The sequence below is a fragment of the Anarhichas minor genome, unplaced genomic scaffold, assembly GCF_050575085.1.
Source record: "Anarhichas minor isolate MPS153535 unplaced genomic scaffold, ASM5057508v1 ptg000058l, whole genome shotgun sequence".
NCBI classification, from domain to species: Eukaryota; Metazoa; Chordata; class Actinopteri; order Perciformes; family Anarhichadidae; genus Anarhichas; species Anarhichas minor.
The window spans coordinates 4,363,001-4,376,310 of NW_027466504.1; the positions used below are offsets into that span (position 1 = coordinate 4,363,001).

A 13,310-nucleotide genomic window follows, 5' to 3' on the forward strand; every position below is an offset into this window, starting at 1 on the left:
ATAAAGCATGTTTAATTGCGTTTTTAAACATCAGTAACATCTCAACGGTAAAATCTACCCTTAAGACCAAGAGAGCTTATTTAGTTTAGTTTTAGGTTTCATTCTATTGAAATAATAGTATTTTATTTCATTTGTTCTTAAGTCCGGGGACTGATGGCAGAAGCGCTGGTTTTAAGGCCGCTGTCTCTAAGGACGCTTAACCTGCTGCAGTGCGACAACATGGACGACTCAATACGACGGAAGTAACCAAATTGTTTATTTCTCTAAAGTAGTTTAAGACTTGACCTCTGAGTTTGCATTTCGACAGTACAGCATGTCGATAACCCCCCGTGCTACTGGGCTTAAACGTTTACAAACGACTGTGTGTGTAAGTAGCCACTTTACGTTACTTTGCTACCTCATATGCTAACCTAGCTGAGTGAAGCTAGCGGTAATGCTGCCTTCGTGGACTATTCCGAAAAACTGGTATGAGTGCAGCTGTGCTTACCGGTGAATACCTTGGATAAAGTACTTTAACAAAAGATTCACAACTCATGATCCACTTTGTCTAAAGTACCTCTCAGAATTGACCGCTACTTAATAATAATACATTTTATTTATAGAGCGCTTTTCCGAATACTGGATATTGGTCACACAAAACTAACAAACTAACTTCGAAGACTTGGCAAGACTTGAGAAAAATTGTTTATGGAGGTGTATATTCTACAATTATTTGGAAGAAAACCGCAGCACCCAACAACTGCAGTACAGTGCTGCTGACTGCGTCACTGGGGCGATTGTGGTCGTATTTGTCGTGACGCGTGGTATGGCGTTTCTGATTAGGATTTTACGAGGAATACCTGAAGGCAGCATATCCTGTCCCTCAAAGTTAGCTAGCATTAGCCTCAGTAGCCGGTAGGAGTGGACCGCAGCATCAGCACCATCCGTACACAATGACATAAACAGGCACCAGCTTAGTTTACTGTACGAGACGACGGAGGGGAGAATATCTCCGACACCAGCTGAGTATGTCAACGATATCTTATTCTTCTTGCGGTTTGAATTAACCTACGTGTAGACAAGCTGCTGATTTAATTTGACCATGAACGCATCTGCAGCTGATGCAGCAGGAGGAGGACAGAGAGGCCTCCGCTAGCTTCACTACTCTACTGACACGAACTTTCTCTATTGTATAACTTGTTATGGATTTATATCGAATCAACAAATGTATGTAAAATGCTTCAATTCTCGACCTTTGGATGCTGCTGACATTAAATCAGAGTAAAGCTCTGCAGACCCTTCAGGAAGTTATGACCTATGATGTATTTAATGTTTAAAAAAATGTATAAAAAAGATTTTTCGTAAATGACGCATTACACAGTCCCCAAACAAAAGCATTAATGTTAGTTTAGAAATATGGCTGATCTTTAAAAAGAAGAAGTGGCTAAACCGAGAGTGATGATTATCCTCTACGAGCTACATTCTCAGTTGTGACTGGAGCCGGGCGGCATACGTTAATCAGTATTGATGCAATACCTCACATATGATAATGTAATCATATTGTGTGTGTGGCTGCTTATTGCTGTCATACCCCAATTCACTTGAGATAACAAAATCCTTCATAATTGGGATTAGGGCTGCCACTATCTATTATTTCCATTATTGATGTGGTAATTAATATCTCATTGCTAGGGCTTTCATAAAACTACGAAAATGAAACTCAAGCGATTATTTAAATAGTTGCCAATTAATTTCCTGTTAATGGACCAGTAATAAAATAGCTCTGATTTGGATATGATGACCGAGCGGCTGTAAGCGTTCATTCCTGACTCGCTGCCTGTTTGTTTCACGACCCTCTGCCTCTCTGCCTCTCTGCCTCTGTAGAAATGAGCCGCTTCTGCTCGGACAACAACAACTTTCCCTACGACAACAACGTCCTGGTTCTGGACATGGTGCTGGGCTCTCTGTGGGGAGTGCCCCAGCCCATAAACTGGGACAACGTAGCCAAGCTAGTTCCAGGATTCACTGCCAAGGAGGTAACTGGAGGGCTGGGTAACTATGAGTGCTTCCATCCATCCATCCATCCCTCCCGTCTGTCCAACGATCCCATCCATCCATCATTCCACTGGTTTAGAAACATGAGGCCTGGCTTGTTGATGACAAATAATACTGATGTGATCTCACAGTGTGCCCGTCGATTCGAGGAGCTGAAGAGCGCGGGGGGGTTCCCTCACGTGGACAACCAATGCAACGCCCTGACAGAAGGAAGCACCTCGCCCTCGGACAGCCTGACCACGCTGCTGGACGCTGGGGAGGTGGTGGAGACAGGAGGCAGCCAGAGCAGCATCAACGTTACAGGTCAGCTAACATTTTCCCATCATACGCTCGTGAAAAAGGCATTAAATTGCATTCTATGTGGGATTAAAAAGGGATTAAATTGAATTTAAAGAACCCTGTTAGAAGTTTGTCATCACACCTATTTGCTGCTCTTAAAGCTTTTTTACTCGCATGAAACATTCTAAGTTCTATTCAGTCTAAAATGTAAATTGTGATATTGACAGTTACTGTTTGATACCTGGATTCAGAGTATATTTACATTTTTTCTTTTCTTTTTCTGCTGGTGTCAGCAGGCTCCAAATCGACGGCCACAGGAAGGGCTGGTGCTGTGGAGAAGAAAGAGAGAAGAGTCTCAGCAGAGGAGGAGGACAAGCCTCAGAAGCCACGAGAGTGAGTGTTGAGAGCTCAGTCTGTACAAAGTGCTGTTTCCCACGGCTGTGAACCCAGGGTAACAAAAATGCACATTGATTCTCTACGCGTACGTCCGCACTTGCTCTATCTTTAACGGTGCAACATACGGCATTCAGAGCATTAATATAGCAGCAAACAACTACGAGCTATGTGTAGATATAGTGGAGTATGAAGTCATCTCCCTCAGTGTGTGTCGTTAATAGAGCTTCTCCTGGCTTTGATTACATAATGTTAGTGCATGTTAGTGCATCCCACACTGGTTAGCGCATGGCCGCTCTGCACTGCGCTCATATGGTGGTTTACAGCACCCACTCTATGGAACCCCCTCAGGTTAACACTCTATACTCAGTCAGCAATTTGGCCGTTGTTTGCGCTGTTAGCTGCAAGCTACCGGCTCAGCAGTCGCCATGTTGAGAGCCTTTGGAAGTCAATGTAAATGCTCCCAATCTTGTATATAGCATCTTTAAATGATACTCTATCTTATATATATATATATATATATATATATATATATATACAGCTGGAAAAAGTTTGAAGTTCTGTGTTGTTTACCGTGTTTGAACTCTCTCCTCACAGTCCCAACATGGTCATCCATGTGTGCGACGAGACTAAGAACCTGAAGCAGGACTTCACTTGCCCCAGAGACCTCCTGGTGAAAGAGATGCGCTACTTCGCCGAGTACTTGTCCGTGGACACCCAGAGGTGGGAGGAGGTGGACATCTCCGTCCACTGTGACGTGCAGATCTTCGACTGGCTCATGAACTACGTGAGGAGGAACTCGGCGGGGGAGGGAAACAAGGACAAACCCCGCCTCGGTAAATCCCCGGACTAACTGTTAAACAGCAGCAAAATGTCACATTCTTACACATGGGAGTGCCTGAGCTGTTACTTACCTGTTTGTGTAGAACCCTCGGATGACGCCTGATTTACTGGTCACTAAACGCGGTGTGTGTTTGGTGTTACCGGCTGTGTGTTCTGTGCTGTTTGTCGGTTGTGGGGTTTCGCTTGGTTGGTCACGTGGTGTTTGTCGGTTACAGAGCCCAGCAATGTGATCTCAATCCTCATCTCCTCCGAGTTCTTGAAGATGGATACGTTAGTAAGTGTTGTGACGCTGGGTGTGGTGACGTACCTCGGGCCTTTTGTTTTTCATATTAAAAAATTAAATAAATTGATGTGTTGCCTGGCAACAACATATTCCCAAGAATATCCACCAGCAGCTTGCAAATGTCTTTATGTTTCACACCTGATAATTGGTTGTGTATCCCAGTCCAGGAGAAACCAGAGGCCCCCTACATAGAGCTTTGTTAACTTGATGTCGCATGGATGTTAAGAGTGTAGACGCTCTTTTGCCCCCGACAGTTATTCAGACCACTGCTCTGTAAGGAGAGCTAGTTCTAGAGTAGCGCTTATGTGGGATCATTCAACATTTAGTGTACCGTTGCCGTGAAAGGTCTTATAAGACCGGTTTGTGTTTGCCCACGTTCAGGTGGAGGAGTGCATCCAGTACTGCCACAAACACATGAGCGCCATCGTGGCCACGCCGTGCAACATGAACTGCATCAACAGCAACCTGGCAACGCGCATCGCCGAGCTCTTCAGCCACAACGAGGCCGACGACATCAGGGACAAAAAAGACAAGTTCAAAAGGTAACAGGTGGGAGTGAGGAATGTTTTATTTAAGTGGTTCAGAAATCTACTTGCTCAATGGCAATTTGTACTTGCCCCTTTAACATTTTATTTATTTATAAAGAAACAACTAAGACCACCTGGAAAAAAGAGAAGATGTGTTTAAAGGGACAGAAATCATGAGCCGGCTACTCAAGATAATCCACAGACCTTGTTGTGAGCTGTTTTTATAAAGGAACTATTTTTCTTTCAACCACAGTTCCTACATTGTGGATTGTGGATTCTCTTGAGTAACGTCATGATTTATGGAAACCCTTTGTTACAGTTGAGTTATAATGGAGAGCAGGCAGACATCTCCAAAACAAGACAACTCACACTAAAAACAATCTAGATTGATAAACAGCGCTACATGTAAGAGGAAAAATAAGTAGATTTTGGGGTGAACTGTTCCTTTAATTATTTTTCGGCAAATGAGTTGCTAGATCTACTAGCCCGACGTGGCTTTTTCCCATCGCTCTGTTGTAGTAATCAGTGCTTCTTAGTAAAATGTGATGTGAGGAGAGAAGTCTATTATAACAGGTCATCCTCACACAGTCAGTCGCTGGGTCGATTATGTTAATGACATATATAAACACCTCTATTTATCAAATAATGCTAGAAATTTTATTTTCCCGCTCAAAGCAAATTGTTTCAGAAGAAGATTGAGCGTCTCTTCGATCCCAACTACCAGGGCAGAGATTCACCGGGAAACGCCTCGACTCTCTACAGGTGAGCAGCAGCGGCAGCAGCGGCAGCAGCAGCTAGCCTCTGAGTTTACCTGCTGAGCAACAGCGTTCATTACCAGCTCTTTGTTCATAAACATCAGCTTCGGCCTCACTAATTATGTGTTTGTTCCCAGGTGTGGTCTGTGTCTCAAGCTGCTGGCCAAAGACACGGAGAGGAAGATTTCTTGCGTTCCGGGGAAAATCAACATCGATGCTCGCGGGGAGATCATCTATTCGCACACTAAGTATTACAGCGGTGTCCTGTGCATGGACAAGAGTCATGCGCTCATAGTCCCTGTTTGTTCAGCTGTCAGCAATAATACGACAGAAATGAGTTCCATTTCACTTTTGAAGGTCTTGATCACGGTCTGTGTGTAACCGTGTGTGTGTGTGTGTGTGCACGTTTTGCAGGCAGAAGAGCTGGGATGTGCACGAATACATCACCGGTCTGTATGAGGAGCTCAAGTCCTGGGTCCTGGTCTACTGGAGAATCTGGGGTACCATCAACTACTTGACCTGCTTCCGATGCCAGCAGGTGTGTGTGTGTGTGTGTGTTTGTCTACGGCATGCAAGGTTTTTGTGTGTGAGCACTTAATGACCAAGTGTGTGTGTGTGTGTGTGTGTGTGTGTGTGTGTGTGTGTGTGCGTGTAGGTGTTTGTGTGTGCAGAGCTGACCCATTGCAAGTACCACCCAGACAGTGTGCTGTACGCTGGCATGGGTACTGAGAAAGGCTGGCATGGTGCAGGAATGTACCCCTGCTGCAACCAGAGGGTTCTCCGCTTTGACCCGTCCGGTATGCCCAAGGTATGGACACACACACACACACACACACACACACACACACACACACACACACACGTACACACACGTACACACGCACACGCTATGTGTGTACTTATGTTCTAATAAAACCTTCATAACTGCTCGTAACCAAAAACAGAAATCCAGTTGGTTCAACGTGAACTTATTAATATTTAGTTATTACATCAATTAAACCATGCATGCTTTCACATCATCTTTAGTTTGGTCAGTAAAGCAGCTGGATTAAGGAAATGCTGCCGTACTCAATGCTTAACGTGACCATCATGTGTACTTTTCTAAGTCCTCTACTTGGCTTGTAAAGTAATGTGCTCAGAGTGCCGTCCCACTGCATGCTGGGACTGTTACGAATAGATGCAGCTCACAGATAACGCAGAGGTCAGCACGAGCGGAACGGCTGCACAAAGAGACTGGTAGAAGATGGATTGTGTAACCGGTATTTGTAATAGTGCGTCACGTGATCACGTGCTCTTTTATAGTGATTTCTCAGAGAGGGGGCTGTGTTGTGTTTACTGCAGAATATAACTCATTGTTAGATTTTCTACTGCAGTCTCCCCCAGACAAAGAGAGCGTAAAGACAGAAGAAGGAAAGGTTATTCTAACATGAAGTGAGTTAATTCAGTTCGTCGCTTGTCATCCTACAGTTTTTAATGTCCCCTCTCCGACCTCAATATTAAGTCCACTGTGCGTGCATACCCTGATGCAGTTGAAGGGAACGTTCAGGTGCTTTGAAGTGGGGTTGTATGAGGTACTTATCCACAGTCAGTGTAGTACCTACAGTAGATGGCGGCCGACACGCAGGAGTACCAGCACGGGAGCAAAGCGGTGTACCGCTGTGGACGGGGGGCAGCAGCAAAACTAAAGAAAGTCTATATCATCTATATTGTGTGACTTTGGTTTGTCCGATCTTGCTGCTGAACTGACTGATGAGTCGCCAACGATGACAATAAACATCCTCATCCTAACCCTCACATGTCACAGAAAAGGCTTTCTGACGGCGAGGTAAAGCTAATATTTTGAATGTAGCGTCACTTCATAGTCTGTATATAAAAATTGGACGTAGTCATCGGGACGTCACCCATTGGTTTGTGGCATTTTGGCTATCTTGGACTTTGGCTCTAGCCATCTAGTTTTTTTGCGACCAGTGAGCGAAAGTGACCATATTTGGACTGCGGAGCTGTGACTTAAAGAAGCCCTATGGCAGCGACCTGTCAATCACAATGTAGCCCCGCCCTAAAGCATACCCTGCTTTATGGTCTATTTGACTCTAAATGGACCATCATTTACTGAATGAACATCATGCTGTATTGAAGAAGACTTGAAACTAGAGATTGAGATCATAAACTCATGTTCACAATGTTTACTGAGGGAGTAAATCAAGAGAGAAGTAGAGTCATTTTCCCATAGACTTCTATACAACCAGAGGAGTCGCCCCCTGCTGGCCATGAGGGAGAGTGCAGGTTTAAGGCACTTCTGCATTGGCTTCACTTTTCAGACCCGCCTCATGCAACCCCACTTGCCGACCTCTCCCTTCAAGTACAGATGTGTTTGTGTGTTGAGGGCTGTAAGATGCGAGACCACATAGTGAACGTCCCCAATGACGACACCTGCGATGAGGTGACCTCAGCCCAGACCAGAGTCCTCAATGACCTGCTGCTGCACAGAGACGCAGTGTGTTTGTCCAAAACACCGCCTGCAGAGGGGTGAGCATCATCAGGATGTGTGTGTGTGTGTGTGTGTGTGTGTGTTTGCAGGGATTCTGATTAATAATCTTTTTTTTCTTTGCGATCTTATGTGTTAGTACTGAGGAGAGTCCACCCAGTGCAGAGAAGGTTCAGGACTGCGACGTCCTCCTGGAGCCAACACTGCTGGGACCTCTGAGAGGAGACGGCAGCCCTGTGAGTCCTCTTCCTCTGTCTCAGGGTTTCTCTCCGTCTCCTACTTTTCTTCTACCGTGTACATTCTTTCTGGTTCTGACTTCAGCTACTTTCTTTTTTTCTTCCCCAACCAGTTTTCCCTTTTGAAAAACTGGAGTCTGCAACTGGTAGGAACTTTCCCCTCATTCCCTTCGTCACATTTAGTTTAGCCAGCCGTCTTTCACAATTACAAACACATGCAGGCGCTGTTACCAAGATCTTCTGTGAGATAAGTCGAGTGTAAAGTGACCTTCATCTTCCAGAGGCAGCAGACTCTCCTGTCAGAGGATGAGGAGTACACCACGGGGTCAGAGGTCACCGAGGATGAGGTGGGGGACGAAGAGGAGCTGTCCAAGAAACAAGGTGGGGAAGCTTCGTAGCGCTTTGTGATGGAAGATGCACTTTTTTTTTTCATGTCTGTACAGTGTGGCGTTAAAATGATGCCGAATGGCAGAAGTGTTTGTGGTAATCGTCCCACATTTGGTGCTTGCAGCTTTGATTTGAGCTTCGATTAGAACACGATTAGCTTAGCTTAGCTTAGCTTAGTTTAGCATGAAGACTAGAAGCAGAACAAGCCTGTTTCTTAGGCTCTGTCTAAAGTTAAAAATAAAATATTCCCAAACACCTCTCAAGATGACGAAGTAAGTAACACGAAGTAACGAGTTACGGAAGTATTTCTTGATGAACAGCAGTTTATTGAAACGTCCAGAACGTATGTTCTCCAGTAGTAGATGATTATTTGCACCGTGTCATGTTCTCTGAATAAGAGAATCATTCGTCATCACTCAGAGTGCCACACACGATGCCTTCAGGTGTTCATTTACTGTGACTTATCGCCCTCTGACGTCATAATAAACGTATCTTCAAGACGTTTTTTCAGTGAAACTGAGTTCCTTTAGCCTGGTAGCAGCTTCCCTTTAACGTTCACAGTTTAAATGATAAAAGCAAAATGAGGACGCGTAGTGAAACATGTCTCTATATTTAGCACCTCATCACACTCGTTTTCATCCCGTCTATTTTTATCATGTCTCTGTTGGTACTTTCAGCCCTTTCTTAATAAGGATGGGAAATAAAACAGTTGCTCTCTTTGGCCAGCAGATGGCGTCATGTGCCGTCCCAGCATATTCATCATTCTCTTTATGTGTGTGTGTGTGTGTGTGTGTTGTTTTTCTGTTTCCAGCTGCTAAGAAGGCCAAGACGGCCCACAGGCCTCTGAAAAAACAAATGTCCTCTCCGAACTTCCAGCGCAAAGACAAAGCAGAGAAAGTGAGTCAGCGGCTTCATTCATATTCATTTCCTCAGAGCAGTGAAACACTGAAGAGACTTCTTGTTTTGGTCTCATGGTGCTTATGGCATTGTAAAGCTACAGCGTAGTCAATGATGTACTGTAGCAGGCTGTATTGTTTACAGTCTGAAATATAGATATGGAAATATTGCTTTTCACAATATTTTGAATTTAATTTCACTTTATTTTATTTTGATGAATGTATTGCATTGTAGACACACTAGAAGTTGTTAATAATTTGTTTTATCAATGCATAATAATTCAGCTTCGAGGAATTAGTACGTACAGTTGACTCTGACTTATGCATTACAACTCATTAAACACAGCTTATTTATGTATTTTTGAATGTATTATTATTGTTTATTCATGTTAATTCAACCAGAAGCCCTGCAGGCTGTTTGTTGTTAAACTCTGCATTTACTTTGTATTTAGTTTTACAGTTGCATTCGATTTAAAGACATTGTGTTAATAGTACATTTGTTCGTAACTGCATTACTACTCCAATAACACAGTGCAGTACATATTTACACCCCGAGTGTCAAACTGTAACTTTAAAAGTTTCAAAGTTTTCTAAACCTGGCTTCCTTTCCCTCAGACACTGTCCAGGGACAACACACCTTTCACGTGAGTTCATCTGCAAACACTCGGCCGTTTAGAAAATCCTCACACTCATGCTCACATGTTTACGTACCTACGGTATCAGATGAGGAGGATGTTTATTCTTATATATTCTTATGTACTTGATTAGACTTAAATGTTTTAAATATCTTGATTTCATGTCTTTTTTCTTGCATCCTGACGCTGGTGCCTGCGGTGTGTTTTGTAGAGTGAGTGTCCAGAAGAATAAGTGGGACAGTTCTCGCTCCATGAGATACAACCAGGACGCTCAGAGGGAAGAAGGTACATTATTATTAATACTTTCATATTTTTAAATGCTTTTACTTTACCCTTTCAAACTTAGATCTGTATGGAAGCCAATAGGGGACTTTATTTAAATGTTACTGTAAACTTGAAATTGAGACAAACAATGGTACTTTAGTCGGCGATCAAGGAAGCGACGTCCTAACTGACGAGAGGGCTGACAGACGACATTTACATTTTAGTGACATTTAAATGTAAATGAAATAGACTGCGAGCGCTGTTTGGCTTATTGCTTTTGAATATTGTCCACTGTACAGCAGGGTATGTCATTAATAATTAAATATCAAATGCCATTTTCATTTCGAAATTGTTAGAACATTTTGATTTGAATTGTGACTCAAAGAATGCTCGTATGTGGCTACATTTGTTTTTATTGCATTTTAATTCTCAAATTTGAATCGGAATATGAATTTCAAAAAAGGTCGAAGTACGCCCATAAGAGTTCATCATTTTTACTCAAATATCACATATACAGGTGGAAAATTACAAAGCTATTGTGGAGTTACATTATGATTTTAATAAAGACCCCTATAGGCTTCCATACATTCCCACTAAGTCAACATCAACTTGTTTCCTGCTGTGCGTTTATTCCCTTTACGTGTCCCTGTGAACCAGACCAGCGTCGCATGGTGGAGATCATCGGCTACCTGACGAAGATGAGGTTTGGAGACCAGGAGCAGAGCAAGTCGAAGGACACGAAGGAGGCAAGCATCTGTTCACGTACACGCAAAATGTCATTCAGCATCAGGACGCCGGAAATGTAGCTTTCACCGCCGCGTTTAGTCTCATCTCACATCATGTGGTCATGATCTGGGTGCTGAGCAGTCAGCCCTGCTGTCCTAGTTTTTGCAGCTGCCTGATGTCGGATTGTTTTTGTTCTGGACTGTGTGTGTGCGTGTGTGTGTGTGGTTGCTGCAGCCTACAGGAGGTATCTACTCCAGACTGGAAGCGCAATTTAAGAGTGTCGCTCAAGCCAGACAGAGTTCAGAGAAGACACCCAGGTACTACTTGTGCACACACACACAAACACACAAACTCATCATCATGTCCCATTCAATAACTCTTCTTTCTCTGTAGATCTAAAATACGCTACGCTCAGATCCGGACCACATAAAGGACCCGATGGGGAAAAGGCCGCTGAGCTGTCTAAGAGACGGACATGAAAACTGACAGAGAGAACGAAGAGGAAGAGGAGAGATCCTTCCGCGAGGGCTCAGTGCAACAACATAAATTCCCGCTGGCACCCCCTTCCACCCTCCCCCCCTTAAAGCACGGCCTCCACTCATATAACCCAGCTGTGGACTCCTCACCCTCGCACCCTTTGTCAGCCCCCCTCCCTCTGGGCTTCACTCAGGTGACTTCGTTATTGATCACCATCAGCCCATCACTCAGCTAGCTCCTTATTTGTGCAGCTGTGGTCAGTCCTGGAAAACAAACAAACAAGAGGTCTGGATCCAGCTCAGCACGAAGGGAAATGCACTCGATCAACCTTCTCCGTGTGTGTTTAGGATTTAGTGTTGGAGTTTATTCTTTTCTGTCGTCTTCCTGGAAGATCTGAATGATTCGGATCCAGTAATCACCAACAGTGATGCCGAAGGCCGGATAGGGAATGACACGCTCATCGCTTCGACGCGGCTCGTTTAGGTTAAGACGCCGATCTCGACACATACGAGTTGACTCTGCACTCGCATTTATGGTCTTCTGGGCAGATGACAGACGCTGCGGTGTGTTTAGTTCTCGTAGAGCTAGAGAGTCCTTCCTGTCTGTATTGGAGCATGACTGCACTGTACATACACTGGGACCAATAAAACATGAATGAAGTGTTTCCGCTTACGTTCCACTGGGTGGCAGTGTATCACTTTGGGGGGGGCTCGGCTCTCAACTTTGCCCCAGTTTGACCACAACCTGTCAGCCGACCCTTTGCTCCAACTTAGATGATGTCGAAGAATTTAACGGGGGTGGAATAAAAAATGTAAACGCTGATTATACTCCTTTCACTGTTTATTTCTTTTATTTTTTAAGACCTTAGCGGGCCTTTTAGGTCTTCCCTGAAAGCCTGTTTGGTGGAAACAGTGTGAAAGTCCTGTGCAGAGGGGCTGGTATGCGCCACTGGGTAGAGGGTCAGCCGCTGTCCAGTGGGTGTGCTAACCTGGCTCTTCCTGTCTGACTTACTCACAGGGGTATTAATAACCCGGCCTGCCTACAGCGAACAGGGCAGGAGGAGGCGTGGAGTGGGCTTTTCTTCTTTTATTGGGTGCTGAAGGGGGGGGGGGGGGGGGGGGGGCTGCACTACCCCAGCTGTCCCCTCTTCTCCTCGACAGCAAATGCCGAGAATGGCTGAGGATCTGGGTCAGGAAGCGTGTGTGTGTGTGTGTGTCCAGTTACAACCCGACTGAATTATGATCCCAGAGGGTTCAGATATTGGAGCATCGAGGCAAACACGTGAACTAATAATTACCAGGAGAAAGAGATGCTGACTCCACGAAACCATGCAGAAAATAGAAGTTGTGTCCCCAATATGAGCGAAAGGCTTCCTAAAGGAGGCGTGCAGCGGGACAACCGTTCAGGGTTTTGACCCTAAAACAACAGAAGACTCGCAGCAAACATAACTTGCAAACATTCAGTGCCCCGTAGTGGGAACCGCTCCCTCTCCGGTTGCATCGGATGGGCGTTCCAACACCTCGGTGGCGAGGCGTCATCACAACCTTTAATGTAATACCAGCATGTTAACGGGGATTAGTGGCGGGGTCGGTTCACACAGCGCCGACCTCGGCCAAAGACGCCGCAAGCGGAAATGTCCCGGGAATAACTGCGCTGGACGACAGATGACACCCGCCGTCGTCATCATCATCATCATCATCATCATCATCATCATCATCATCATCATCTGCTGCCTTTCCTTTTAGGATTTCAGGTCGAACTAAGAATTTTACCAATTTCGTTCAGATGCAGCAAACAATACAAATAGTTCATTCTCGATGTGGATAAATGCCTGAAATATAAAGAGCAATGCCCCCCCCCCCCCCCCCATGTCTCAGGACAAGACCACCACATTAAGCCCTCTGCCAACATGTGGTCAGTTCACCTGCTCCAAACTCTTTTTCAGACTGCAGGGTTTCGACTTCGATTTCACAGATAAGTGTAAGAACGAGTCTAACTTCCAAATCAAAGGTAAAAAAAATGAACACATTTTGGAGTCGAGGGTGAAATAAATACCATCTTATAAAAATGAAACAAAATCCGAGCAAAGG

The 13,310-nt window shown here is 44.6% G+C and overlaps 1 protein-coding gene across 4 annotated transcripts; it reads left to right on the forward strand.

Moving 5' to 3' along the window:
* The first annotated feature begins 181 nt into the window (after positions 1-181).
* Positions 182-12,042, forward strand: sanbr (SANT and BTB domain regulator of CSR). 4 transcript variants are annotated; one of them, XM_076076914.1, is made up of 21 exons: positions 182-367; positions 1,864-2,015; positions 2,166-2,337; positions 2,610-2,706; positions 3,304-3,542; positions 3,765-3,823; positions 4,214-4,374; positions 5,035-5,121; positions 5,252-5,362; positions 5,529-5,652; positions 5,770-5,922; positions 7,498-7,640; positions 7,739-7,835; positions 7,949-7,981; positions 8,117-8,216; positions 9,034-9,119; positions 9,734-9,762; positions 9,965-10,038; positions 10,675-10,763; positions 10,978-11,060; positions 11,137-12,042. In XM_076076914.1, the coding sequence occupies exons 2-21, from the start codon at positions 1,866-1,868 to the stop codon at positions 11,171-11,173; spliced, it is 2,124 nt and encodes a 707-aa protein (XP_075933029.1). In that variant the 5' UTR covers positions 182-367; positions 1,864-1,865; the 3' UTR covers positions 11,174-12,042. The 4 variants fall into 4 exon arrangements, with proteins under 4 accessions (XP_075933029.1, XP_075933026.1, XP_075933028.1 ...); XM_076076911.1 differs by having other exon boundaries at positions 184-367; positions 10,985-11,060; XM_076076913.1 differs by having other exon boundaries at positions 206-242; positions 10,985-11,060.
* Positions 12,043-13,310: the final 1,268 nt, after the last annotated feature.

Excerpts from the sequence above, each read along its gene's own strand:
- sanbr (XM_076076911.1), top strand. The coding sequence starts at position 1,866 with ATGAGCCGCTTCTGCTCGGACAACAACAACTTTCCCTACGACAACAAC. Across the intron at positions 3,543-3,764 it reads CAAGGACAAACCCCGCCTCG|AGCCCAGCAATGTGATCTCA; the intron begins GTAAATCCCCGG and ends TGTCGGTTACAG. Across the intron at positions 7,982-8,116 it reads AAAACTGGAGTCTGCAACTG|AGGCAGCAGACTCTCCTGTC; the intron begins GTAGGAACTTTC and ends TTCATCTTCCAG.